Source organism: Amphibalanus amphitrite, unplaced genomic scaffold (genome assembly GCF_019059575.1).
Source record: "Amphibalanus amphitrite isolate SeventyFive unplaced genomic scaffold, NRLGWU_Aamphi_draft 000818F_arrow, whole genome shotgun sequence".
In the NCBI taxonomy this organism is placed as follows: Eukaryota; Metazoa; Arthropoda; class Thecostraca; order Balanomorpha; family Balanidae; genus Amphibalanus; species Amphibalanus amphitrite.
The window spans coordinates 94,525-121,558 of record NW_024882312.1 but is presented as its reverse complement, the minus strand read 5'-3'; the positions used below and the strand labels follow the sequence as shown (position 1 = coordinate 121,558).

Here is a 27,034-nt window from a genome sequence, read left to right as displayed (position 1 = left end):
CAGGTGTTTCGTAATTGGAGCGCAGTCAGCTGAATTCAATTTGAAGAATCCAAATTCAAAACGGCTCGCCGGAAGAGAGTGGAGGGTGTGTGCGTGGTTGTGGGCGATTTTTAGTGTAATGGGGGTAACTTCCTTTAAGGTAATGTGCTATTTATTTTATTCCATTACTGACAAATGTTAGGACATTTCTTTACGCGCATGTATGAAAGACTGGAATGAGAATGGACCCACGAATCATCAATGGTCATCCGGGCAACCAAAACTAAAAGTTGAAGTCAGAATCCTGGATTCGGATTCTGCAATCAAAACCGTCTTTAATGTCTGTCTTCTAATTTTGTTATTGCTTTTGGTATGTTATTAAAATTGTGTATGTGTCTGTGCCTACTCTTATCATTTGTGTTAGTTTTCTGAGTTGATTGAAGGGATGAAATGCATTTATGTTGATGGATCATTGGCTGACTGATGACTAAGAAAACTTTCAACTCGAGCTTTTGCTTTTCACCAGCATTGCTCCAGGGTCCCGATTGTAGGTTTGGATGCTGGTGTAGTGTTCTATAGGTACAAGGCACCATTAGGAATGCATTTTTTGTAAGTTTTGATCATGGAAAGTACAGGAGGTCTACAAAATAAGTCCTGTCCGCAAGCAGGCAGTTGGAACAGAACAGGAGCAGTGCTTGGTTGATACCTGCCCACTGGTGGTGGGGACTTATCTGTAGACTGACTGTACAGCCCTCTGCAAACTGCGTGGTAGGTATTATTTTTTCGACAAAAACGAGAACAACGCGAATACTATGCTATCGGGCACTCGAAAATCGTAACAGCAAGACGCGCGAGACTCCGCACCTTAGATTGGCATTATCATCGTATTTATTTTCCATCCACTTAGGCAGCAAAACCCGTAAGTTTATATTTGCCCCCAAAACAAACTTTTGCATTTTATTGCCGCACAAGGCGTATACTTTGTCTAGTGATAGACCTCATCGAAGGAGTGGAGCATGGCGCATCAATGTGCAATGAGTTCCGACCGACTAATAACATAGCCTTTGAGTTATTAGCGGTTTTGTCCAAAAAAGAATACCTACCACGCAGTCTGCTGAGGGCTGTACATGTAAGTCACTGTAAGTGTGAAGCTATGTTATTTTCATCACATTCACATCACTGCTGATAATGGTAATGTGTGAATATGGCAATTCTTCACTGTTACAATTCATTTTTGATTTGAGCAAATTAAACCTGTTTGATCATTTGACATGCATAGACCATTTTTTCTTTGTTACAGCTTTTTACTTAGGAATTCAAGGCAAATACAGCCAACAGGTGCATTGTAAGCACAGCTACAGCACCATGAATCGTGTTGAGGATCTGGTTTTACAATGGGTAAGTAGAATTTGCATGATCAACTCAGCCAGCGCCCAACAAGGCCACTGCCAACATTCCCATCTTTTTCTTATATCTCAATCTGCTAACAGTTAGTAATGGATTTATTTTTCATAAGTAGATACCTATTTTTAATTTTAAGTTGCATTGAACTGTTGATAATCATTATCAGTTCATGTATCAGAATGGTATTCTCATTTCTCATGTCTTGCCTTTTCACATGTCTTTCTGTCTCTTTGATTGCATGACAATGAGAAGAGCATGGCTATGCTTGTGGATTTTTTCATAAAATACATTGTGATTGCAGTTGCTGATATGACTATTTGAGCATTCACTGTTTATGTCTTTCATGCTGGTGTCTCTCAGCTTGGCTATCTTTTAAAATACCTATATTAACCCTCGCCCCGTTGGCGGGGGCCATTTTGGCCCCCCCTGTGGTTTTTCCTGAATAGCAAGAAAACGGCGGCGCGCAGCGCCGCCAAATTTTCAGTACCTTCCCGGGCATCAATTTGACACCTTCACACCAAATTTCAAGTCTTAGGTCACCTTAGGTCAGGAGTTATTGAGGTCAAACTGAGGTCATGTTCGAGCAAAAATGAGCAAAAAACATGCAATCTTGAAACGCTCACCAAATCTACAGTTATCAAGCAATTTCAAAGTTCTTTATATGGTCTAGTAGACAAAAAGCGGCTCTACAAAACTGCTATCTCGAATTTCCAAAATTTTGGGTTTTCGACCCAAAAAAATTCAAAAAATTGATTTTTTTTTGAAAAACTAAAAAAAAAATCCAACATTTTTCCGAATTTTGAAAAAAACCGGAATATATGTGATAGTCCCTGCGCTGTTCTATATACATACCAAATTTCAGATCGATATCTCGTTTTTTGGCCAAGTTATAGCGAAAAAACTGTTCAAAAATGATGACGTCAAATTTTTTAACTCAATTTTTAGCGATTCTAGACCTCGTACGGCAAAACAAAGACCACCATTGAACTCCCCGTGACAAGCTGCATCGATTCGATACCCATTTTATGCAAAAATATCAACTTTGAAATTTGACCTAATTTGACCTGACCTTGACCTGACCTTGACCTGACCTTGACCAAAACGTGACCTAAGCTGGCCCCAAAGGCTGCCTGACCGGGCATAATCGCATTTGTCATGTAAAATGGACCATAAAACATGTATCACACGACACTTTCATATTGTGACCCCCCAGTGACCTGACCTCTGTGACCTGACCTGGTATCAGTGACCTCAACTAGCAAAATATGTGTTTGAAGAACATTTCCCCATCGATGATTTTCAATGAAATGCATTTTACTCGATTGTACAACGCATTTCTTGAAATGCCTGTAAACGGTGAAAATTGGACCTTTGACCTGACCTGTGACGTCATCGGTTTGACTTAGGTCAATAAAATTGGGTCACAAGGTAGTTCCCTGATAGGGCTATCCAACACCGTTTGCCGCTTGTCGCTACGTTGCGTGGTTCTCGAGATCTTAGGGGGGGGGGCCAAAATGCCCCCCCCCCCAACGGGGCGCGTTGCTCGGCAGAGCCCAACGGGGCGCGGGTTAATATTTTCTTAATTTTGTTTGACCTGAATCAGAAAGTTCTGTCAAAGATTGTCTGATGAGTTGTTTATCCTATCCCTTTCTAACGAACCTAATCTATGTTATTTCTGGGAGAACCTATAATCATTACTCAAAACACACTGATATATGTGGTCATAAATCCTCTTTCTTTGATTAGCACTGGGATATGAACTGCTGTTTCTGATTTTGGTGCTATAGGGTGTGTGTTTGAGGTGTGCAGTTGCTATGACAATGCTTGTTTCAGGTGAATGTCCACAAGCTAGAAACTCCGGCGAAAAGTCTACGGGAGCTGCTGGAGCCCAGTGTGGCCCATATCATTCTCAAGCCTTTGTGAGTATCCCTGTTATACATTAGTGCATTTGTTTCTGTGTTTGTGTTAACTTTTGTGCAAACAGTTTTTATTATCATGTTAGTTAATTTCTTCCTCGTTCCCAGATGTACATTTTTTTATTTTCTGCCTGTGGTATCGTCCCTGGTCGTGCTGACATGAGAGTCGTGTGTAACGTATCTCGTATCGTATCTCGATAGACGAAGGCACGTTTGCTTTCAAATATGCATTGATTACTCTTGCTATTTGGGTAGCAGCAACCACAGCCGCCAGGGAGTCGGTAGATACGTTTTGTCGGGAGCTAACGGACTCGGTTGGTAGAGCATTGGACTTTCTGTGATAAAATCGCGGGTTTAGTCGTTCCAAAGTTCGATTGACGAGATACGGTGCTTCCCTACTGAGTTGGTATGCGTTTGGTGGGAGGAGCTGCCGCCAGTGAGTGGGATGATAGTGCGATAAACTTATTCACCCACGTTGGACCGCAGGAGGTGTGTTAACCCGCGCCCCGCTGGTGGTCCTGGATTTCCGCGCACTGCTGGGGGGTTAAACACCCCCCTTCTAAATCGGCTCCTGGGGCACGTAGCGATACGGAGAAGGCGGCGTTCGAAAGAGCGTCAAGAATAATGACAAAATTACTTCGGTCACCTTTGTTCAGGTCACCAGAGATCATTGAAGGCCAAATTTCACCGACTTTCAGGTCGAATGTCGGCAATTTGCAACAAGCCAAAGCATAACTTGGAAACTAATAGAGCTAGAGCGCCTCGGAAAAGCGCATTTGATAGTCCTAGACACTCTTTCTGAGTATTTTCTGAGATTTGACCTAACGTCAACGGTTGTGCCTGCAGGGAGCAAAAACTACCAAGGTATGCGATTTTTTTTCGGAAACAGTTTTTCTGCAATAACTTTTGACTCAAACCTTGCATGAGCTTACTTTTAACGGCATGGTGTTCATCTCGTCAAGACGCATGGAATGAACCATAATTTAACCTTGAAAGGTCAACTTCAAAATGTGACCTCGGATCAAGGTCATGGCCCGACCGGAAAGAGTCATCTTGCGTATTTGTTGATTTTTATCGTCGAGCTGAACACATCTAAAGCGCTTTCATCGCTCTAGCATGTCCCTATCAAAAGTTATTCGCGGAAAACTGTTGTATACCTTTGGTAACCTGAGATGACCTCATGGGCATGAATAAGGGTCACGGGTGCCATTTTCGTGTTCAGTGTGTCATAGTTACCTACTTGTAATTCAGTGTTTGAGAGTGGTTAAAATAAAATGACGTTCGTCTAAAAGAGGCGCCTTTCAATTTCCTCCCATCGACTTAAAATGGGGGGGGGGGGGGTCGAAAAGTAGGTTAACCTGATCTTAGGTCACCGATATCAAAATTCTGGGATGAACATTCTGTACATACTGTTGCTCCTATCAATCGCTGGAAGTTTCAAACCGATCGATCACTCGGTGTAGTTATGGCGAGCACTAAAACTTGTTCTGAAGTAAGGTCACTTGACGTGAGCTGGTGGGCTGGGTCTGAATTTTTCCAATGTGCGAAAAAGATGCATGAACGGCTGCGCCAAAAAGGGCAGCGCTCCTCGTCGATATTTGCGGAACACCGCAAAAGGGTGTCCCACCGGCGTCCCTTGGCCCGGTGCAAGTAGCTATTCAACTCTTCGCGATTCAGTCTCTAGTTGCCTGATATGCCGGACAGGATTGGGTTCGGCGCAGCGAGCTCTGTTTTGGTGGTCCAAAAGACCACATATGCCCAATCACTGGGGCTCTCTTTTCATGTTCAGGCTACGGCAATTGCGAGAACGTATGTACCTACCTCGCTTCTGGTGGTGCAGCTGGGGATGACAGTCTGCGGACCGGGGCACGGGGGAATCAGAAATCGAACCCTGGTCCTTCAGACACCCGAACAAACGTCTTTACCCTTATCAGCCTCACCACTAGGCTTATCATGGGCTCTGGGGCTGTAAATCTGCCTTTTCAGTACTTGAGCTAGATGTATATGAAGATATTGCACTGTTTTAGTTTTCGTGGCTCTTGGACATTGATCATCAAGTACCACGCATAAAAATAAATATTGTAAACGTTTTGTGTTTATCACCGAACAAATATCCATGTCAAAGTGAGCGTGTGGTCTGTTCTTGTTCACAGTAACCTCAACTTCTGCACTGATGATGGCCATATCGTGGCAACACTGGAGAAGTTCATCAATGGTCAGTGCTGCTCAGATTGTTGTTAGATAGCAAATGCGGGGATTTCAGTATTTGCATGCTTTGCGTAGTTTTATAATGCTCAACACAAATGATTTCACGTCGGTGTGCTTCGATGAACTTGGTGACGTTTTACCATTCAAGCTTATCAAACCATTCAAAGCCTTTTTGTTTGTATTTCACCGCTAATTTCCTGCTAATCACCTACTAATTCAAACTTCAGGCATTTATTCTCAGATAGAGATCTCAGATGCCTGGGTTTGTGGTCTAGATGTTTACCAATTCGCGTAGCGGCACAATTCTACTCACCAGCTGACTTCCTCACTGAATTTCGCCGCCTCAGGCCGGTTTCCGAAGCAGCCGATCAACTTTGTGCGCGTGCGCGCCGGTCAGCAGGACGAACTGCTGCGGCTCGGTGTTGTGCTGCTCTATCTGTCCTGTGTGCAGACGCGCAACCCTGGCCTCCAGCAGCGGCTCACCAAACTACCCAACGCCGTACAGGTACGGCGGGAGGCGACGGGCGCTTCCTCGACGGGCGCCGGAGCGGGGTGGCGGGATCAACTGCCAGGCGGGTGTTGGATAGGGGTTTAAATATGTGTGCGGACCTGAAGATAGAGTAGGTATTTCTGGGACTGGATTGTTGATATGCGACTTCGCCCCGTGATCCCGCCAGCTGACCCCGCCCTGTGACTGTGATCCCACCCCGTGATCTGTCACCCCTTCTGGTCCATTCCAGGAGGGTATGCGGTTTGTGTTCGAGCGGCTGATGAAGCGCGGGCAGGTGTCCCGTGATGACGTCACAGATGTCATCAACTCCGTCGGTAAGCAGTGAAATCCTCTCGTGCCTTAGCGAATAAGGGTAGATGTTGATGTAATTAATTCCATTGATGAACAAGTAGCGCTATATGCACTGTTTGTGGTGTCATTGACCTCTTCGGTAAATGTGGAACCGGTTAGTTAGTATTAGGTTGAACAATTTTCTCCTTTTTGCTGTCTCCACACGTGTTTCTATAGATATTCACTTAATCAAAGCGATACAGCAGCTTCCCAGGCATCCCTGCTCCCCCCCCCCAGCGATTTTGCCAACATAACCTGTCGTATTCCCCGCTAAGCCCGTGCGCGAGGTGCCCCGCCGCTCACCCCTGCGTCCCCGGTGTGACACTGGTTGACCCCGGCAGCGGAGATGGTGCGACTACCCACCGAGGCACTGCGCCGCCTCACCGCTTCGCCCGTGTCGCCGGCGGCCCCCTCACCGACGCTCTACTCTTACTCGCCGGGAAAGTCGCCCCTGCAGGCTATGTTCGATGTAAGTACTGCTGCTGGAGCCGCGGAAACTCCTGCGAACATTGTCGGGTATGCTGAATTAAGCGAAGTGATTGTCCGATAGCAGTGCGGACGATTTTTAGATGCCATTGCTCGTTTGTGATATTAGGTATATTTTGAATAATTTAGGGGAGTCGGTCTACGTTCTTTGATTGCTGATGAAGCATTGAGATATGTGTATGTTTTCTATTAGAAATATGTTTGGAAAATTCGGCAAATTATGGCGACGTTATTCGTTGACGAAGTGGTTACCTGCAATAAACCACGAAACTTTCCAGTAATGCCGGCTTGCTTTGTTGAATCATCAACTTTGGAACGACCCAAGTACGTTTTGTTGAATAAAATATACCGGTATAACGCCTTTTGGGGCGACTAACGGAGCGAGCGAGAGGGTGGGCCTTGCACGTGCGAAATTTCGAGGGGGTACCTCCAACTGAATTGAGCACGGCACCCTACTAACCGGTCTCTAGCAATATGCCAAATTTGAGCACGGCCCAGCCGTTCTCGAGATCTGGAAGCGGCACCCTGCACGTGCGCACGTGCAAAATGGGTCCCAACTGACTTGTGCACGGCACCCTACTAACTGGTCCCTAACCGTGCACCAAATTTGAGCGCAATCGGTCCAGCCGTTCTCGAGATCTGGAAACGACCCCTGCACGTGCGCACGTGCAGTAGCACCCCAACTTTGGCACATAGATATGCAGTGCCTAGTGGGTGCCTACATACATGCCAACTTTCAGCACAATCGGCCAAGTAGTTACCGAGATTCTGCAACAATTACAAAACGGACACCTCTTCGTTTTGCACGTGGCACGTGCATAAGGGGTCACCTACATGCATCGGGAATAGTCCAATACTTGGTAGAAGGAATGAAGCTACCCTACAAAAATTACCGCGTGTAAATCGGTCAAGTGGTTGCTGAGATATAAGCCTCGCAAAAGCGTCCGCACGGCCGGCCGGCCGCTCATACTCAGAAATTTCCGTTAATCTAAGGAAAGACTACGCTCGCTTTGCTCGCTCCGTAATGAAATCTGTAATTTAACATTTCCTCGCGCTAAAAATGTAATTTTGGAAACACTCGATGACGCTGTCCGTCCGCCTTGCTAGCACCCATCCCTCTGTCCCTGTGTCAGCTGCCCTCTCCCCTCTGTCCGTACTGACCCTCTCCCTCCCTCCCTCCCTCTCCCTCTCTCTCTCTCCCTCTCTCCGTGCTGACCTCTCCCCTCTGTGGGTGCCGCCAGTCGCCCGTGCTGCAGGAGGTGATCCGACTGAGCCGTGCGCTCGACACCTCGGAGAAGGAAGTGATAGCGCTCCGAGAGGCCAAGGCTCGCGCTGAGGACGAGACGGCTGAGGCACGCCTGGAGGCTGAGCAGTACGCTCAACGCGTCGCCGACCAGCGTAAGTCTCCAGAGAGGAGTCCTAGGTCAGGACGCGGGGCTAGACTCGGTGGTTTGGTTTTAGGACCAGACTGCAATGATTGCAGTGGTTTTAGCACCAGATCTGGCCCGTCACCGTCACAAAACGACATTGACGCGCGTTTGCTGACTGTTTCCCTCACGACTGCTATTCCCCTTGGTAACTGGAAGGAGACTGATGTTGTGTGCTGTTCTTCAGGGTCAAAGTCTGAGCAGCTGCGGGAGCGACTCGATGAGAAGCGTCAGGAGATTGCCGAGCTCCAGGCTAAACTGGGCGACCACGGTCAGATGCCGCTGACGGAGGAGCATCGGCGCCGACTCCGAGAGCACAAGGTGAGCACCGCGGACGGGATTGGGGGTAGGGCAGGGTGGGGGGCAATTTTACTGGGGAGGCTCCGCGGGTGTTTCCTCAAGGGAATGAGTTTTGATTTTATCGTTTCGTTTTGGTTTTGTCGTTTTTATCGTATTTATCGGAGTAGCATTATCATGTATAATTTGTATATTTTATCGTTTGATGTATACCGACTGTAGTTTCACGAAGCTCGTAGCATACATGCATAAGCACCCGAATCAGTTTTCACCACTGACCACGGGATACCCAGTATTTCGGTATCCGAGTGTTTTGTCTACTCAATAAGTTGCAATACGAATTACGAATGCTGATACAATGTGCGGCCGTGACTGAACTATTCGCTGTTTATTCGCTGTTGTTTTTTTCAGTCACTGCTGAAGGAGAATGAACAGCTCCGATGTCAACTGTTGGACGCTACCACCGAACGGGACGACTTCAGCGCAAAGGTGAGCTCAACTTACGGCTGAATACTTCGGAATGAATGGTTCAACAGTGATTTCCTGATTTGTGAATTTCGGGTCATAAGTTACCTGAATGTGTTGCTTTGTACTCTGTAGTTCATTGACACGGAGTTCTTCAGAATAATTTATTGGGTTATTGGATGTTGTTCAATTGATATTTTTACAATTAATAATTTCTTTAACGGTATAAAGTAGACACAGTCCGTCCGCCGTGCCATGACCGGTGACACTCCGTGTTCTCTATGTGGTCCCCTCCAGTCTCTGACTATCACTCCCCTCTCGTCCAGCTGGAGCGGGTGCGCGCCACCCAGCAGCGCTCTGTGCAGGAGACGCTGGCGCTGCAGCGCGCTCTGGCCGCCGCCGAGGTGAGCCAGGTGCAGCTGGTTGAGCAGAACGACTCGCTGACGGGCCGGCTGACGCAGCTGGAACACGAGCTGCTCATCAGCAGCCAGATGATCCATGATCTGCAGGCGCGCCCGCCCAGCGACGAATGTGAGTGGGGCGACCAGTGTGACGGCTGTGAGTGTGAGGAGTGGCCATCCCACCTGGGGCTAGCGGGCGGCTAGTGGGATGGACAGAGACGAAGTGGGATGTCGGTGGGATATGGGCCAGGTGGGATGCCGGTGGGGCGGAAAGGATGAGGACCAGGCGACATACCTGCGTGTATGAGATCCGGCCGTGCTGAGGGCGCGGCCTTTTTGAGGTACGGCTGCATACTGAAGTCGGTCGGTAGCAGTAGACGAACGGAAGTCATGATGTCGATATTAACCCGTGTCCCGCTGGGGGTCCTGGATTTCCACGCCCACGTAGGTTTTTTTTTTGTATTCTCATTGTCACGAATGGGGGTCTACGATGTATTGCAGATGGCTGATCGGCTGATCTGACGAATTTTTCTCACTGTTAGCTTGTTCTTAGCGTGTCGAGAAGTACAGATTTTTTTTTAGACAGTATAATCTAGCTAAGTTCGTTATTCCGGCGCTCTTTCGTATTTTTACGAGCTTTGTTGTCTCTTTTAAGCTATTCAAGCATTAAAACGGAGAACTACTTTTGAGTGCTTACTACGTTTGGCGCTTTCCAGCCCTCTGACCTGTCCACGGCACTGTGTGTCGGCAGCGATGGACCAGTCGCTTCCCAGCCCGGCCGGCCCGGCCGCCGGAAACCTGGCTGCCGAGCTGGCCGTTGCCGAGAACGCCGACCTGCGGACACAGGCCGAACAGCTGGACCGGGAGCTGCGCGCGGCGCGCACCCAGACCCAGCAGCTACAGGAGGCCGCTGAGAAACAGCAGGAGGCGCTGCGCACAGCGCGCGCAGAAACCCGCGAGATCCAGACGCTGCTCACGAGTGCCAAGTCTGAAGCTGATTCTGCCCTGGAAGAGAAGGACAAAACTATCGAGAACCTTCAGACCCTGCTTCAAAGTGCCAAGGCTGAGGCTCATTCTGCTCTTCAGCAGAAAGAAGAGAGCATCAAGAACGTTCAGGATGCTCTGGAAAAAGCCGAGTATGAGCTACAGTGTGCGCACCACCAAAAGGAAGAAGCCGTGCAGACACTCCAGCTGTCTCTTCAGAGTGCCAAAGCTGAGTTCGAATCTGTCCTTGAGGAGAAGAAAAACATCATTAAGAACTTTGAGACCTCCCTGGAGTGTGCCAAGGCCGAAGCTCAGTCTGCCCTCGAACAGAAGGAACAGGTCATTCAGGATCTTCAGACTCGCCTCCAGAGTTCCCAGGCCGAGGCTCACTCTGCGATCGAGCAGAAAGGAGAGGAAATCCGAGCTCTCCAAAGCTCACTGGAGTGCGCCAAGGCCGAGGCTCAGTCCGTTCTTGCTCTGAGGGAGGAGACTATTCAGAAGCTCCAGGTCACACTGGATAACGAAAAAACTGAGGCCCTGTCTGCTCTCAAAGAGAAGGACGAGGCTGTTCGAAACCTTCAAACATTGCACCAGACCGCCATGGCTGAGGCTCACTCTGCCCTGGAGCAGAAGGAAGAGAGCCTGAAGAACCTTCAGGTAGCATTGAAAGCAGCCCAGGACGACGCCCAGTCTGTTCTCAAACAGAAAGAAGAGGCCATCGGGAACCTTGAGGCTGCACTACAGAGTATGAAGACTGAGACTCGGACTCTCCTTCAACAGAAAGAAAACGTCATCCAGGACCTTGAGACGTCCCTGACGAACGCGAAGGCGGATGCTCAGTCCGCCCTGGAACAAAACGAAGAGACAATCCGGAATCTCGAGTCCTCGCTCGAAAGTGCTAAGACTGAAAGTCAGTCTGTTGCTGAGAAGAAGGAAGAGGCCATTCAGAATATGCAGACGTTACTAGAAAGTGTCAAGGCTGAAGCTCAGTCAGTTCTTGAAGAGAAAGAAGAGGCCATCAAGAACCTTGAAACCTTGCTCGAGAGGTCCCTCACTGAAGCCCAGTCTGCCCAAGAGCAGAAGGAGGAGGCCATCCGGAACCTGGAGGCAGCACTTGAGACTGCAAAGGCTGAGATTCAGTCTGTCCTGGAGAAGAAGCAAGAGGCCGTCCAGGAGCTTCAAGCCAGCTTGGAAAATGCCAAGATTGAGGCTCAATCTAACCTCGAGCGAAAGGAACAGACTATCCAGAACCTCGTGACCTCACTAGAGAGTGCGAAGTCTGAGGCACAGTCTGCTCTTGAAGAAAAAGATGGGGCTATACAGAACCTTGAAACACTGCTGAAAACCTCCAATGCTGAAACCCATGCTGTCCTCGAGCAGAAAGAAGAGACGATCCAGAAGCTTCAGGCTACACTGGCAAACGAAAAAGCTGAGGCCCTGTCTGCTCTCAAAGAGAAGGATGAGGCTGTTCGAAACCTTCAAACATTGCACCAGACCGCCATGGCTGAGGCTCACTCTGCCCTGGAGCAGAAGGAAGAGAGCCTGAAGAACCTTCAGGTAGCATTGAAAACTGCCCAGGTCGACGCCCAGTCTGTTCTCAATCAGAAGGAAGAGACCATCAAGAATCTTGAAGCTGCATTAAAGAGTATGGAGACTGAGACTCAGACTCTCCTTCAACGGAAAGAAAACGTCATCCAGGACCTTGAGACGTCCCTGAAGAACGCGAAGGCGGATGCTCAGTCCGCCCTGGAACAAAACGAAGAGGCAATCCGGAATCTCGAGTCCTCGCTCGAAAGTGCTAAGGCTGAAAGTCAATCTGTTGCTGAGAAGAAGGAAGAGGCCATTCAGAACATGCAGACATTGCTAGAAAGCGTGAAGGCTGAAGCTCAGTCAGTTCTTGAAGAGAAAGGAGAGGCCATCAAGAATCTGGAGACCTTGCTCGAGAGGTCCCGCACTGAAGCTCAGTCTGCCCAAGAGCAGAAGGAGGAGACCATCCGGAACCTGGAGGCAGCACTTGAGACTTCAAAGGCTGAGATTCAATCTGTCCTGGAGAAGAAGCAAGAGGCCGTCCAGGAGCTTCAAGCCAGCTTGGAAAATGTCAGGGCTGATGCTCAGTCTGCTCTTAAGGAGAAGGATGATGCCATACAGAACATGCAAGCCCTCCTCCAGAGTTCTAAGATTGAATCTCATTCCACCCTCCAACAGAAAGAAGAGGCCATCCGAAACCTTGAGACCTCACTGCAGAGTGCCAAGGCCGAGATTCAGTCGATCCTGGAGACGAAGGAAGAAACTGTTCAAAGCCTAGAGACTTCTCTGAAGAGTGCGAAGGCAGATGCTCAATCTGCCATGGACCAGAAGGATGAGCAAATCGGACTGCTGCAGACCTCTCTGGAAAGTGCTAAGACTGAGGCTCAGTCGAACCTAGAAGCGAAGGAAGAGACCATTCAAAACCTCCAGGCCTTGCTAGAGAGTGCGAAGACCGAGGCTCGATCTGTCCTCGAAGAGAAGGAAGAAACTATCAAGAACCTTCAGACAACCCTGAAGGGTGCCCAAGATGACGCTCAATCTATCGCTGAGCAGAAGGAAGAGACCATCCGTGGTCTCCAGGCATCCCTAGAAAGCGCCAGGGCCGAAACCCAGTCTTTGGTCGAAAAGAACGAGGAGACCATACAGAACCTTGAGCTTTCACTGAAGAACGCCAAGGCGGATGCTCAATCTGCCCTCGACAAGAAAGAAGAGACTATACAAAACCTGCAGACCTCTTTGGAAAAGGCCAAGTCTGAGGCTCAATCTGAGCGCGTGGTGAAGGACGAGACTGTTCAGAAACTTGAGACTTCGCTAGGAAGTGCCAAGGCTGAGGTTCAGACTATTCTAAAAGAGAAAGAAGATGCCATCCAGAGCATTCAGGCCTTGCTTGAGAGTTCTAAGGCTGAGGCGCAGTCTGCCCTCGAACAGAAAGAGGAGACCATTCGCAGCCTCGAGACTTCCCTTGCGAGTGCTAAGGCCGAAGCTCAGTCTGTGATCAATGAGAAAGAAGACGCCATCCAGAGCCTACACGAGTCGCTGGAGAGCGCCCGGGTTAAAGCCAAGTCTGACCTGGATGAGAAGGAAGAGACCCTCCAAGAACTCAAGTCTTCACTGGATACTGTGAAGGCCGAAGTTCAGGCTATCGTGGAGCAGAAAGAGGAGGAACTCCGGAACCTCCAGACATCACTAGAGAGCGTCAAGTCCGAGCTGAAAACGGTGCGCGCCGAGTCTGAGCGCCTGACGCAGTCGCTGCGGACGGAGGTGGAGGAGGCGCGGTCTCAGATGGAGCGGGCGCAGAGCGAGCAGCGCACTCAGCACCTGCAGCTGCAGCGCCTGCGGCTGGAGAACCGCCAGCTGGCCGAGCAGCGAGACGGCGCCGACCGGCAGGCCGCCGAGCGGCTGCGCGCAGACCTCGAGGACCAGATCAAGGCCGAGTGCCAGGAGACGTTCAACACCGTCTTCCGCAAGACGCGCGACGAGATGACGGCCAAGGCGGCGTCCGATCTGAAGCGCCAGGCGGCCACTTACGACCGCGAGGTCAGCCGTCTGTCTAGCGAGAACCGCGCGCTCCTCGACAAGATCAAGCAGCTGAGTGGCGTGTCGGACCAGGCTCGCTCCGGGTACGAGAGCCGTATCACGCAGCTGGAGCAGGCGCTGCGGCGCTCAGAGTCGGAACGGAAGACGCTGGACGCGCAGCTGGCCCTGGCCGACCGCCGGCTGCGCGACATGGACCGTCGCGGCTCGACGGCCGGCAGTCCGCGCCCGCGCTCCGAGGCGGCGCGCCCGCGCAGCGCGCTGGTGGCCTCCACGTCTGAGGTGCTGCGCCCGACACACGAGGGCATGCCGCCGCCGGAGCGGCTGCCCAAGAGCGTCAGTCACGGGGAGGTGTATGCGCGGCCGTCGCTGCCGCCGGGCGCCGGCGCGCTGTTCCCCTGCAATGATGAGGAGCCGGAGATCTTCAGCTCGTCCTACCTCGGCGTGCAGGAAGGTGAGAACGGGTGGTCGCTTTTTCCGCTTTGGAGACAAAGCTTACTCTACTTGATGGGATATTAACTATTCATACAGGGTCTTTCATAATTCATTCATTCATTCATTCCGGTTCCCACCGGTGGTGTATTTGAACAGGTACAAAGAAAGCGAGTGAGAGCAGCCCATGGAACAGAAAACAGATGGCGTACATGGCAGTTCTAATAGATAGATGGTGCTGCTCGTGGAAGGGGGTTGGATTTAGGATATGTACATGCTAGTTTTGTTAGAGTGGTCAGTCAGTGTTAGTAGTTAAGTAGGTTGTAGGTAAGAGCAGCGCCATTGCCATTAGATTCACACAGTGCATACAGTGAATGCAGCTGAGGAGAAATCTCACATCCCCCTCACGCCACCACCGGGGCAGTGTGATCGCCCAAACGACTGTCCCCACTGCTCACCATCGGCGGCCCACCTGGCCAGGCCGGGACGGTGCCGTCCACGGCCCTGGGGAGAGCTGGGGGATGCTTCCCCAGCCGGGGAGATCTGATGGCTACCTCCCCGGCGCTCCAGGCGGGCCGCCAGCCCCCGCCCGCACCGCCCGGCAAGCAACCCCGGACGGTGCCCCCTAACCACCGACCGGGCGAGCGAAGCGTCGACCCGTCTAGGTCGGCGCTCCGCACGCCCGGCCGGCCGACCGGCCCCTCACAGGAGGGGCCAGTCCCGGGTTGGCCCGGATGGGTCATAGGGGCGGGGGCTTGGGCTTGTTTCGCGCACATCGAGGCCAGGCGCCCAGTCCGGCATTCAGGCGGCAGCATCACCGGCGCTTGAGGCGGGGCCGGCAGCATCCACGACCAGTGGAGCGTCAATTCAGAGCAGGGTCATCATCTGCAGCGGCCGACGTGGCATCCCACCGGCGTCGGCAGGGTCCGAGGTCAGCGGAGGTCGAGGTTAGGCCACTCGCAGAGCGATTCGCGCCGTCAGCAACGAGAGCCCAGATTGCAGCATCCTGGTGACTGTGACGGGCGACTGAGACGGACGCTGGTGGCTTGCTGAGAATCAAGTCGGAGGTAGGTATGGCACGAGTCTGATCGGCGGTGGATCAGAGCCGGATCTGCAGCGGCCGACGTGGCGTCCCACCGGTGTCGGCAGGGACCGAGGTCAGTGGAGGTCGAGGTTAGGCCACTCGCAGTGCGACTCTCGCCAACAGCAACGAGGGCCCAGATGGCAGCATTCTGGCGACTGAGATGGACGTCGGCAGCTTGCCGCGAGTCACATCGGAGGTAGTTATGGCACGAGTCCAGCACGAGTCCGATCATCGGCGGACCACAGACGGATTGGCAGCGGCCGACGTCGGCGTCCCATCCGGCGCCGGCAGGGACTGAGGCCCGATCGGCAGCACAGGCCGCGACAGTTGGAGCCGACATCCCGTCGCCCGTGGCTGAGCTCCGCAGGGCAGCGTAAGCCCAGGCAGCAGAGTGAGCCGACAGTTGAGCAGCGTCCGGAGGGTGCTGGAAACAGGGAGTGAGGTATGTATGTAATGGACATATAGATGGTGATGTCATGGGCATGGGGTAGAGGGGGGGAATAGGATTGATAGATAGCGAACAAATGGCTTCTTAACACTGATTTTGCTTGATATACATGTATTGCGAAAATATATAAACAAAATTGAATGTGCTAATGATATATTCCGGGCTGTACGTGCAATTGTGTGTGGCAAAGGTCACAAGGCTTCCCGTGGCCACTACACAAAGCACAAATTAGTTATTTGATTAAATCATGTAACGACAGGGTGATAAATGATAATTTACGCACAGGTGGATTTGTGGTTACCGTGGTGATAAGATGTAGTTTAAAAAAAAGAAGAGAGAGAAAAAAAGAAAGAGAAAAGAAGATACAGATTGGCTAGCCGCTCGCCTTGCTCCGGAGTACCGCAAGACGGGTGTGGGTGTGTATCAAGTATATAGAGAGTATGCAAGACAGGTTAATAAGTATCAATAAATATGATTTTAATGCATTTTTTAAATAAGGCTTTAGATGCCGGGATATCATTAATATTGGGAATTCGTGAGGCTACAACTTCATTCCACAACAATGGGCCCGCATGGAATAGTACATATCGTCGGTAGTTAGTAAGTCTGTGGTTGGGAATATTACCACTTGTACTACTCCGCTCTCGGAAATGTTGCGTACGTCTCGATCTACTTGGGGAGTCATGGTTAATGGCTAGTCTGTCAGCTACCGCGTTAGGAAGATGACCAAATAGTCATGTAGAACCAATAGGATTTGATACTTAACTAGATCGTTGAATTTCAGCATTCGCAACTCTCTGAAGAGTGGGGATGTAGATGTTCTGGGCTCCTTGTTCATAATCAGGCGAATGGCTCGCTTCTGGACTGTTATAATAGGTTTGAGGGTTGTCGGATAGTTCGAGCCCCAAATATGTGAACAATACATAAGGTAGGGTTGTACTAGTGAATTATATAGGAGAATCAGTAAGTCTCGGGTAAGTAAGTATCTGGCTCTGTAAAGAATACCTAAGTTTCTACTACAAATTCCTGATACTTTGTTAATGTGCGATTTGAATTTTAGGTTCTCATCAATGAGAATACCGAGATATTTTACAGTTTTAGTTCGTTTAAGACATGAGTTTGCAACCGGAATTGTTAAATCTGGCTCAGTCCCTTGAGAGGAGTATATTTGATAGAAAGTTTTAGGTATTGAGAGAGATAATCTATTGGCCTGAAGCCAATAGATTATCTCTATTGGAATGAATGTTATTTTTAAAATAGCCATAGCTCAGGTGATAAACATCACAACGTTATTGTCAATACCCGAATGAAATAACAAATCATGGGAAATTATGTACACATGACTCGCATTTAGGTACCCTTCATGGATTTTGAATTGTGTCGCCTCGCTTTCGGACACAGATTTCGGCCCGCTGACGCAAATGGCGCACCACGCGCTTCACATTCTCAGCGCATCCTCCTTGCAGCAAACCTCTCCACTGTGACCTGTAGCTCTATGAGGGTCACTGGAAGGGCCTCTACTTGGGGCCTCCAAGACGACTGCCCAAAATCAGAAGTCCATCGGCGAGAGATCAGGGCTCCAAGCTGGCCATGGCCGCTCAGTGAGACGGCTGATCACTCGTCTGTCAAAGTTGCCATCCAACCACTGGCGCTCAGCCGCCGTTGTGTCACTTCAGCGCCGTCCTGCTGAAACCAGCGGCCTTGTCTTTAAACCCCGCCAGGCACATGAGGCCAGAATTCTTTCTTGAGCACTGAGCAGCCTCAGATAAGCTAGCTCAGTCACTGATAAGCAGGAAGCGAACCAGTGGACGAAGACACGCCCGTCGACCACGGCAGCCCAAAACATGACCTTTCGTGCGTTTTGTTCCTTGCAGTCAACCGTGACATTCTGGAATCTGTTCACAAGCCTCTGATCATTTTAGAGCGGATATTGTGCTTCTTTTAAAAGTGTCCCCAAATCTTACGGTGGACAGCCGTGCGCTTCAGTGAGCCGTTTCCCACGACCACCCAAAACGCCTACGTAAAAAAAAGAGCTGACCCGTGTTGTAGGGGGAGGCATTTCATGTCCGTACAAAAGGGAAGTTTGGTGAAGTGTGACAGTTTTAATTACATCAACAGAAATTCCAAGAAATTTGCAATAAGGTAAATACAAAATGTATGCTTTTATTATTTACGAGCACCTTCAACTTCGCGTTTTAAAAATCACATTCATTATGAAAGACCCTGTAGTGTCACCGTTTTCTGCTTACCTGGTACTGTTCTGATCATAGTTATAATGCGTCTAGATCATTATCAATCTTAAAATAAAGTTATTATTTTAGCGAGTAGTTATGTCATGGGCTGTTTTTTCTACAAATTGAATATATTATACGCATTTTTTTAGTGGGCATGATTCAAAAACTGACCAACGACAAATGGCGTCAGTAATGTGCGGCTTGTGATAAAAGTGTAAGCGTTTGACAAAAAAGAGCTTGCTGCTTTGACATCAACTAGCGCTCAGTTGGCCGAGATGACTACGACTCCACCCACTGACACCACCCCGTGCCGCGCCAGGACGCTGTGAGGTGGACTACCTGGGTCGGATGAGCGAGCTGCAGCGGCGCAACTCGCTGATGCCGCCCCACCTGCGCTCGTGCTACGCGCCGGAGATCAATGTGCTTGGCCAGGCCTCGGCCACCATGTCGGAGAATGAACTACGGGTGAGTAATGGGACATTCAACGGCTGAACACGCAGTTAGTGGTAGATATGACAGCAGAGCAATAGATGTAGTGCTTGTAGTTGTGGGGCTGCGATATGCTGTACGTTTTTATGTTTTTTTCGTTTTCGATCATGATAGAACTTTTGTTTTGGGGATTTGTTTTGGTTGTAGCGTAGGACTGTTATCTCATTTAGTGTTTAAACTGATGAATCAGTAAGACAGTTTCTATTTATCGACCTTTGGGTGCTCTTGTAGAAATTTCTAAATCTGTCTTACGTAGTGTATCGCTCGTCAGCTTCATTCTATCTTTTATCCATCTGCCTGTCTTTCGCCCTCTCTAACTCGTCGTTGTCATGGCGACGGCGACGCGCGCAGAACGGTGACGACATCTCGCGCCTGAGCGCGCGCACGCGCCGCGTCACTCTGGACTCGCCGGCGGCCAACACGCGCTCGGCCAAACGCAAGTCGGCCGAGAGCGCTGCCGACGTGCTCTCTGACAGCCTGGACAGCAACTCGAGCACGTGCAGCATCAACAGCAAGCGCCGCCGGCGTGATCAGCTGCAGGTACGAGTGTGTGCCGAGGTGACCGGCCGGCCGAAGGTCTGCCCCTGACTCTGCCGGTGCCGCTCGACATTTAGCTCGACGTATGCAATGGTTTCGGAGTTTAGACCTTACAAAGACGCGCATAAACAGCATTTCTGGGGGGGGGGGGGCATGAGAACATAGACGAATTATTATTTATATCAATGTTACTTTTTGCAGCAGTGCAATCACATGATTGCTTCAACTTTTTAATTTTTTGTCGCTGTAATTTTTCCCTTGTTATTGGCTACCTTTTTGCGATCATTGTATTCATTCCAGTCATACGCCCAGGCACCGCGAGTCTATTTAATTTAAACTTGATAAGGGTGTATTAAAATGAATACTTTTTAGCGCGCACTGTTGATCATTTTAACGTGTAGCTATTGTGCAATGTGCATGCGTTCAATTTCGGCAGCTCGGGAACTAACGAATGCACTTGAATTGCTGCGTATGGTCACTGGACGGTAGCTTAGGACTTAGCAATGAACTGTTTTGCTTTACATCTGTAGATGAATTCAGGCAAGTTACATCTGCGTTATTCTTTATAAACTATAGATCATATTTTGCTAGCATGCCACACAACTTTTTGGTTTGCCGTAACAGAAATATATGGCATGTGTGAGAGTGAATAGTATAGATATAGTTTTACTAGTTTAAAATGTTCCGACTGGCGGCTAGTTAAAAATTTATGTATTTTGCCACCGCACTTACACAGCGTATGGAAATGAAAAGCAATTTTGTACATCATCTCTTATGTTTCTAAGCAGTATAACTCTTAATTTGTAGCGTTAACCTGATCTACAGTCTTATTATTTATATAATCTCGAGCGGTAATGTTCCTCGTATGCGGTCAGTCATGGCATGTTTGCTGCAGTTCTGGCACTGGTTAATTACGGGAGCCCGCTAACTGACCTCTGGGTCTGGCTGTCCGACCGTCCCCGCACAGTGATGCAAATGGGGCTCACGAGTGGCCATAAATACCGAAAAGGCCCAAATTTCAAGTTCACCTAATTGAATAAATCGTAATATGGCCAGTCAGGCAAATGTTTGAAGTGTCTGAAAAAAACATGACTTTAATGTTTTTGTCAAAACCGGCCTCGTGTATGACTGTCAGAAGTCGTGACATTTTCTATGCCGTAAAATGACTGTCAGATACTCTCAACTTCAAACGCCGCTAGCGTGCGTCCATTTCATACAAATGACAAATATTATACATGGCAATGATCCCTCAGGCCTGCTGCTTCTCAAGCCGGGTCACAAAAAGCCGTATCTCTTTTGGTTTGGCGTTTATCTAACTATTTGTCATCATGTTGCAATCGCAGTTTTTTATTTAAAAATATTTGCTTTCGTTTCACCTAGAGCAGTTTACACAGTGTGTGCCCGTTAGTGCATCATACCATAGCATTCCCTAATCATTTCTGAGCCGCACTGTGAAAGAATGAAGGCGCTAGCACAGGGCTGACCGGCGCTACTAAAGTTTTCGTCCGTTGCGGTCGGGCGCGGTGGGCAGCCCGGGCGGCCGCGCCGCGGGCGGGCGGCCTCAGCGGGGGTTCGTCGGTGCATCCCTCTGATGTTCCTAACAAAGTGTCCTATCGCCTCGCGACAAAAACCAATGGATTGCTCTTGACAAGATCTCGCGAGTGAGCACATTACTTTTGACTTAACCCGCGCACCGACGGGGGTCTGCGCCAACTTAGTACCGACGGGGGGGGGCGGATGACCGCCCCCCCCTGAGATCTCGAGAACGAAGCAAGATAGCGACAAGCGGTAAACGGCATCGGATACGCACGGTCAAGATCTACAATTTTTACTAAGGTCATTTTCAGGTCAGGTCAAAGATGACGTCACAGGGGTCATAAAAGTCAAAATGGCGGCGCTAAATATGGAGAGAGTTTTTCTCGAATAACTTTCGAATTAGTCAAGATAGGAACAAACTAAGGGCATCATCGTGATCCTCTCGTCAATCCGCATCGAATGATATATATGTTGACCTCGAAAGGTCAAGGTCAAAGGTTGACCTCAGGTCACGTGACCTCGAGGTCATCATGTATATCATTCGATGCGTCTTGACGAGCTGAACACAATGAGACCATCCACGCGTCTGTATCTTGTTCCTGTACGGAGTTATTGGCCAAAAACCTTTGGTGACCTTTGATGACGTCACATGACCTCACAGCTGCCCAACAGCAAAACAGACCTCAAGGTAGTGAAGGTTGATCGTATATGAAGTCATGTATGGTATATGGGGCCATTCCGACCCGTTTTAGTGGTAAAAACAGGGAGTTGATTTTTCCCCCATTGACTTATAATGGGGAGGTCGCGAAATTGACCTGACCTTAGGTCACCGATATCAAAATTCCGAGATATACAAATTGTAGCTACTAATGACCTAATAACATCCTGCGACTTTCAAAGGCCTCCGACATCTACTGTAGCTCTGGCACGGTGACAAAGTTGCAAAAAAGTGACTTGAGGTTGGGTCATTCAAAGTGACCTGGTGACCTGACCTTGAAAGGTAGGAGGTTCAAACTTGCACACCATGTGTAAAATTGATAAGGGAATAGTCATACCAAATTTCGCGGCGCTACGCGCCGCGGTTTTTCCGCTATTCGCGAAAAACCTCAGGGGGGGGCGGATATCCGCCCCCCCCCGTCGGTGCGCGGGTTAAGGTCAATATTTGACCTACTTATAGCAGTTCAAAGTTAAACATCTGTCGAAATTGCGATCCGCGGTGAAAGCAATCCGCCCCGACCGCGACACCCGACCGCGCCGGACAAAAACTTCAATAGCGCCGGTCTGCCCTGTGCTAGCGCCTTAATTCTTTCACAGTGTGACTCAGAAATGGTTAGGGAATGATATGGTATGGTGCACTAACGGGCACACACTGTGTACACTGCTGTAGGTGAAACGAAAGCAAATATTTCTTAGTAAAAAACTGCGATTGCAACATGATGACAAATGATTAGATCACCGCCAAATCAAAAAAGATGCGGCTTTTTGTGACCCGGCTTGAGAAGCAGCAGGCCTGAGGGATCATTGCCATGTATAATTTTTGTCATTTGTATGAAATGAACGCACGCTAGCGGTGTTTGAAGTTGCGAGTATCTGAAAGTCATTTTACAACATAGAAAATGTCACGACTTCTGACAATCATACACGAGGCCGGTTTTGACAAAAATATGAAATCTATGTGAATTCAGATGCGCCAAACATTTCTTTGGTTAGCCATATAGCGATTTACTCGGTTTGGTAAACTTTACTTTTTGGTATTTATGGCCACTCGTGAACCCCATTTGCATCACTGTGCCCCGTTGGGCTGATCTGCTTGTGACCCTTCTGACGACTCGGCGTAGCCACTCCACCCGACGCCATGCTGTGCCGACTCTCCGCTGACTCCAATGACCCCTGCTAATCCAAGAATCCTTCGCTGATCCTCCGCTAATCCAGGACCCTCTGCTGATCCAACAATCCTCGACCTCCTTACCATCAGCCGCCTCTCCGCCCAGTGACGCTCTGCCCACCGGCCGCTGTGGGTCGGCCCCCGCTGACCCGGCTGGACCGCCGCCCTGTCGCATCAGACGTCGTACGCGCGCCCGAGGCGCGGCAACCTGACCCCGGCCAAAAACATCAAGCCGGGCGACGACGACAGCCTGAGCAGCACGCGCGCCAGCTTGACCAGCCAGGAGCTGCCCGTGGACGTGCCGCCGGCCGCCGAGCCGCCCACCCCGCTGCTGGATGTCGGTCAGCAGCGCAAAAAGGCCAAGACGCCCTCGTTTAAAAAGCTGTTCCGGTCGGCACGAGCAACTAAAGAGAACCACAGAGCCTCGGATAGGGTGAGCGGGAGGGGAGTGAGCGGTCCGGGATAGTGAGTGGGGTGAGCAGAGAGTTAGTGAATGAGTGAGTGAGTGAGTGAGCGTTTTTGAAGGTGAAAAGGTGAGTAACCAGTGAGTTGGTGGGTGAGTGACTGAGTGAGTGAGTGGCTGTGTAACAGTGAGCCTAGTATGCTCGGTAGTTCGAACTATCATTTAGTGTTGTCTGTCGGTTATTTTTATTTCGCAGTTTCCGTAGCTTTATGATTTTCTGTGTATCTGTTTGTGTTTGACCTCTCGTAGTTGTATATTGCTGAGCTCTCAGAGGCGGTGGTCTGTCCCACGCCACAGAGCCGCGACTCTGCTGTCGCAGGTTTGTAGTCTGTTGTAGTGTCCAGTGCGTCATGTCCAGTCGCCGTCCCAGCCGGGCGCTCCGTCCCGGCTCCGCAGTAACCCAGCGGGAGTGGTTACTGGTTACTAACACGGTAGCACGGCCGGTGGATGTCTGCTCCACCAACACACCCCGACACATAACTACTAACTGGGCAGCTACCCGGGAAACTAACCGGAGCGGCTCTAACGCCTGACACGCCTCCACCGCCGGGCGCCATCAGTCGCCGTGACTGACGCTGACTGACGCTGCCACTCCCTCTGGCAGTCCATCGACGGCTCCTACACGTCCATAGGCAGCACGTCGTCGCTGCACGCTTTCAACACGTCCAACGTGTCGCAGAAGGCTGCCAGATCGCGCAGCGTCAAAAATCCCTTCAACTCGTCGCGGGTGTATAACGTGCAGGTAAAGGCGGATGAGTGCGGCGGCATCGGTGGGCACTGGGGAGAACAGCACTATCGGAGGGACGCACTGTGGTAGCACCGAGTCAACGCACATCGTAATGCAGCATGCGTATTCACCATAGATGGTTGAGGCTATTGCGGTATTGTAGCTACGCCAGCACTATCACACATTGCATATTTGGAACGTAGGATACTGCACTGTTGTATGGTTTAGCTATCAGCGCCCATACTTTGGTTCAAAAGGGGTTACCGCAGGGTTTTTACAAGGCGTATTGAGACAGAAATCATTGCTTTCTTGGGCTTGATAGGGCTTCCACTTCTCTAGGAGTCCATATCGTATCGAGTATTGACGCAATGGCGACTTTTGTTGGGTGTTTTTTTTTTAATTTAATGGATCAAAATGTCAGATGGCGGAACAGCACGTCCCCATTCAATAGCACAAAGCACACTTGCATGACGCACTGCTCACTGGCCTGAGTATTGGTGTTATATCTGGTATGCTGGTTAGAAGTCTCTCGGCTTGGTGACTGCGACTGGCCGGTGGAGGGGGCTGCACTGGCTGCAGCTTATCGTGGCTACAGCTTATCGATGAACTAATTACGATCGTCAAGTTTGGACGACACTCTCCTTTGATCCGTCAGTAGTAAAGTGACGATTAGGATTATGCATGGAAAGCGGAGATGGTTGTACTATGCAATATGCATGTGGTGCTCTTTTGAAGTTGTTTACACAAAGTACACATCCTGATCACCTTTTACGTTAATTTTTTTACACTAGGAAGTGTTAAGTGTTTTTTTTTACCGTATTTCCCAGGACTTTTCTGTGTCTTATTCCCTTAAAGCGACCCTCCCACCTTAGTGTCAGTTTTGAGTTGAGATAGCCAAAATGGGGTCCCTGGCTTGTACTTACCGGTTTGAGCACTCTTAACATCGAAAAATGCCTCAAATCGAAAAAATATCTCATTTCAAAGGTGCAGCACTTTGGATTCAGCTGGGCTTATGCATTTGAATGCCCCCTCTGAATGTGTGACGTCAGCACAGATCTAACCATTTTGAATCTTTTACTAAAACGTTTGGTAGCACGCGGTATATGTTGCTTTGCGCGCAACAAGTGCCGCACTTTCAGCTGCCAAACTTCATTGCTTCCAAATCAACTCGCTAGGAACAGCGGAGATCCCAAAAAGTAAACAAAAGTAAAAGTCTAATATCTTGAAAACCGGTGAATATTTTTCGGTGAAATTTGGTAGATATTCGTTTTCGCTCTTTCTGAACCGAGCGACATCACTTTCACGCCAATTCATTAACTTTTTTGAAGGTGGGAGGGTCCCTTTAACCCTCGCCCATGTAGGGGGGGGTTGGTGCAACCCCCCCTGAGGTTTTTCGGAAATAGTGCAAAAACGGCGGCGCGCAGCGCCGCCAAATTTGGGGTACCTTATGGGGCAAACCTTGCGCATCTTTTGATAAAAAAAAAAATTTGACCGGGTCATGTCAGGTCACGGAGTTATGACGTCACAAAGGGAACAGCCTCCGGCCGGATTTTCACAAACTGAGTGCCAACGCCCGAGGTTTCCTGCCGGTGGTACGGACATCGGTTGATGGATCGCGATGAAACTTCCCATGCTTGTTGGGGCAAGTATTGGCTATCATATGGTATAAGAAACTTGACCGGGTCAGGTCAGGTAACGGAGCTATGACGTCACAAGAGGAACAGCGTCCGGTACTATTTTTGAAAAGCGCCCGAACCACTATTTTGCTAATTCTTGTCACCTCAATGGGAATATGCAGCAATATTAGCTTCTATAGGGAGCAAATGGACCTCCCAAATCCAAAAATACAATCAGATTTCAAAAATTTAAATTTTGATTTTTCGAATTTCTGCCGCCGACTGTGACCTTGCCGACTTCCGGCGCTCCCAACGCGCCATTTTTAGAGCTAGGGAAACGAAATACATACCAAACGATAGAGAATTGATCAAGGAACACGATAGTGAAGGTTTCAAGTCGATATCTCCCACCGTTTTGCCGCAATCGCCGCCGAAAGTTGAAAAAAAGTCTATTTTTCCGAAAATTTGACCTTTGACCGGTCAAAAGTAGGTCAAATGTTGACCTAGGACCAAAAAATATACCACCAATCGCGAGATCTCGGCGAGAGCAATCCGTTGGTCTTTTCCGCTAAGCTCTACGACGCTCCGTTTTCAAACGCCAAGGGGGGGGGGTCGCACCAACCCCCCCCCCCTGCATGGGCGAAGGTGGCAGATCGCCGTTTACGGGCGAGGGTTAAGATAAGTCGTGCTCATTACCTGCTCTGTCACGGCGGTTTTTGACGTGTAATGTGCCTTGTGTTTCATGCGTCGTAGACCCGGCTGTCCTGCGGGCTAACCCTTCCCACTGCGCCCTTAAAACCCAATAAACAAACAACAAACATAACCCCCACCAGCCACCCACTGTGTTCCGTGCCACAAGCTGTGTTAGCTGTACCGCCCCTGCGCCACGCACCAACCCTACTGGCCCGTGTGTGACGTCATGTTCTCTGTTGCAGAACAAACTACTGCCGCGGAAATGAGACCAGCAGCTTCATAATCATTGTCAATCGTCAGTAGTCTTCCGCGGAGCTTTTAGTCACCGTTTTAACTTGTATAGTCACGCCGTAACTTGTATAGTACCGTATCTGACTTTGAAATAAATACGTGCTTAGTCTGTCATGTTTCGCTTGAGAGGGTTTGTGGGCGGAGAATGTAATTTTTGCGATATGCGGCTCACACTGATACAGTCTGCTGCTGATTACGTCAGAAAGGTAGTGAAATATTTATACTCGGGTCAACCGAAAGACACGTTTGTTTAGTCACCGAACATTGGGGTGGGCCGAGAGACATCGATCATGAGCGGCTGGTACTGGACACAATAAGGCACCGGGCAGGGTACCGGTACTGGAACACTGCAGGGGCTCCGTCACTACCCGATGGCTGAGGCGGACGAAGGCCGTTTGAAGTCGATTTTTTCCATGCAGCACCCATAGGCATAATGTTAAAAATGTAAAATATTCGGGGGACAGGTCCCCCCGTCCCCCCCCCCGGTGGTGGAGCCCATGGAACACTGGTGGTCCAGGACAGTGAACACCGGAGCACTGGGTAGGGGATCAGGATAGAGCGCTGGCCACCGGGCGGGACATTATACCGGAACATTGGGCTGGGTATCAGACCGGGGCACTTGGATACTGA

General features: G+C 49.7%; 1 protein-coding gene across 6 annotated transcripts; it reads left to right on the top strand.

The window, feature by feature from the left end:
- Positions 1-58: 58 nt before the first annotated feature.
- On the top strand, positions 59-26,513 carry LOC122366599 (nuclear mitotic apparatus protein 1-like). 6 transcript variants are annotated; one of them, XM_043339019.1, is made up of 17 exons: positions 59-139; positions 1,280-1,377; positions 3,217-3,302; positions 5,453-5,514; positions 5,855-6,012; positions 6,248-6,332; positions 6,690-6,817; positions 8,076-8,232; positions 8,449-8,582; positions 8,970-9,047; positions 9,350-9,554; positions 10,176-14,423; positions 18,487-18,632; positions 19,008-19,196; positions 22,793-23,047; positions 23,682-23,819; positions 26,356-26,513. In XM_043339019.1, the coding sequence occupies exons 2-17, from the start codon at positions 1,345-1,347 to the stop codon at positions 26,377-26,379; spliced, it is 6,126 nt and encodes a 2,041-aa protein (XP_043194954.1). In that variant the 5' UTR covers positions 59-139; positions 1,280-1,344; the 3' UTR covers positions 26,380-26,513. The 6 variants fall into 6 exon arrangements, with proteins under 6 accessions (XP_043194954.1, XP_043194957.1, XP_043194956.1 ...); XM_043339022.1 differs by lacking the exon at positions 19,008-19,196; XM_043339021.1 differs by lacking the exon at positions 23,682-23,819.
- Positions 26,514-27,034: the final 521 nt, after the last annotated feature.

Coding starts and splice junctions, on each gene's coding strand:
- LOC122366599 (XM_043339019.1), top strand. CDS start 1,345: ATGAATCGTGTTGAGGATCTGGTTTTACAATGG. Junction 8,583..8,969: donor GCCGACTCCGAGAGCACAAG/GTGAGCACCGCG, acceptor TGTTTTTTTCAG/TCACTGCTGAAGGAGAATGA. Junction 19,197..22,792: donor GCCGGCGTGATCAGCTGCAG/GTACGAGTGTGT, acceptor CTGTCGCATCAG/ACGTCGTACGCGCGCCCGAG.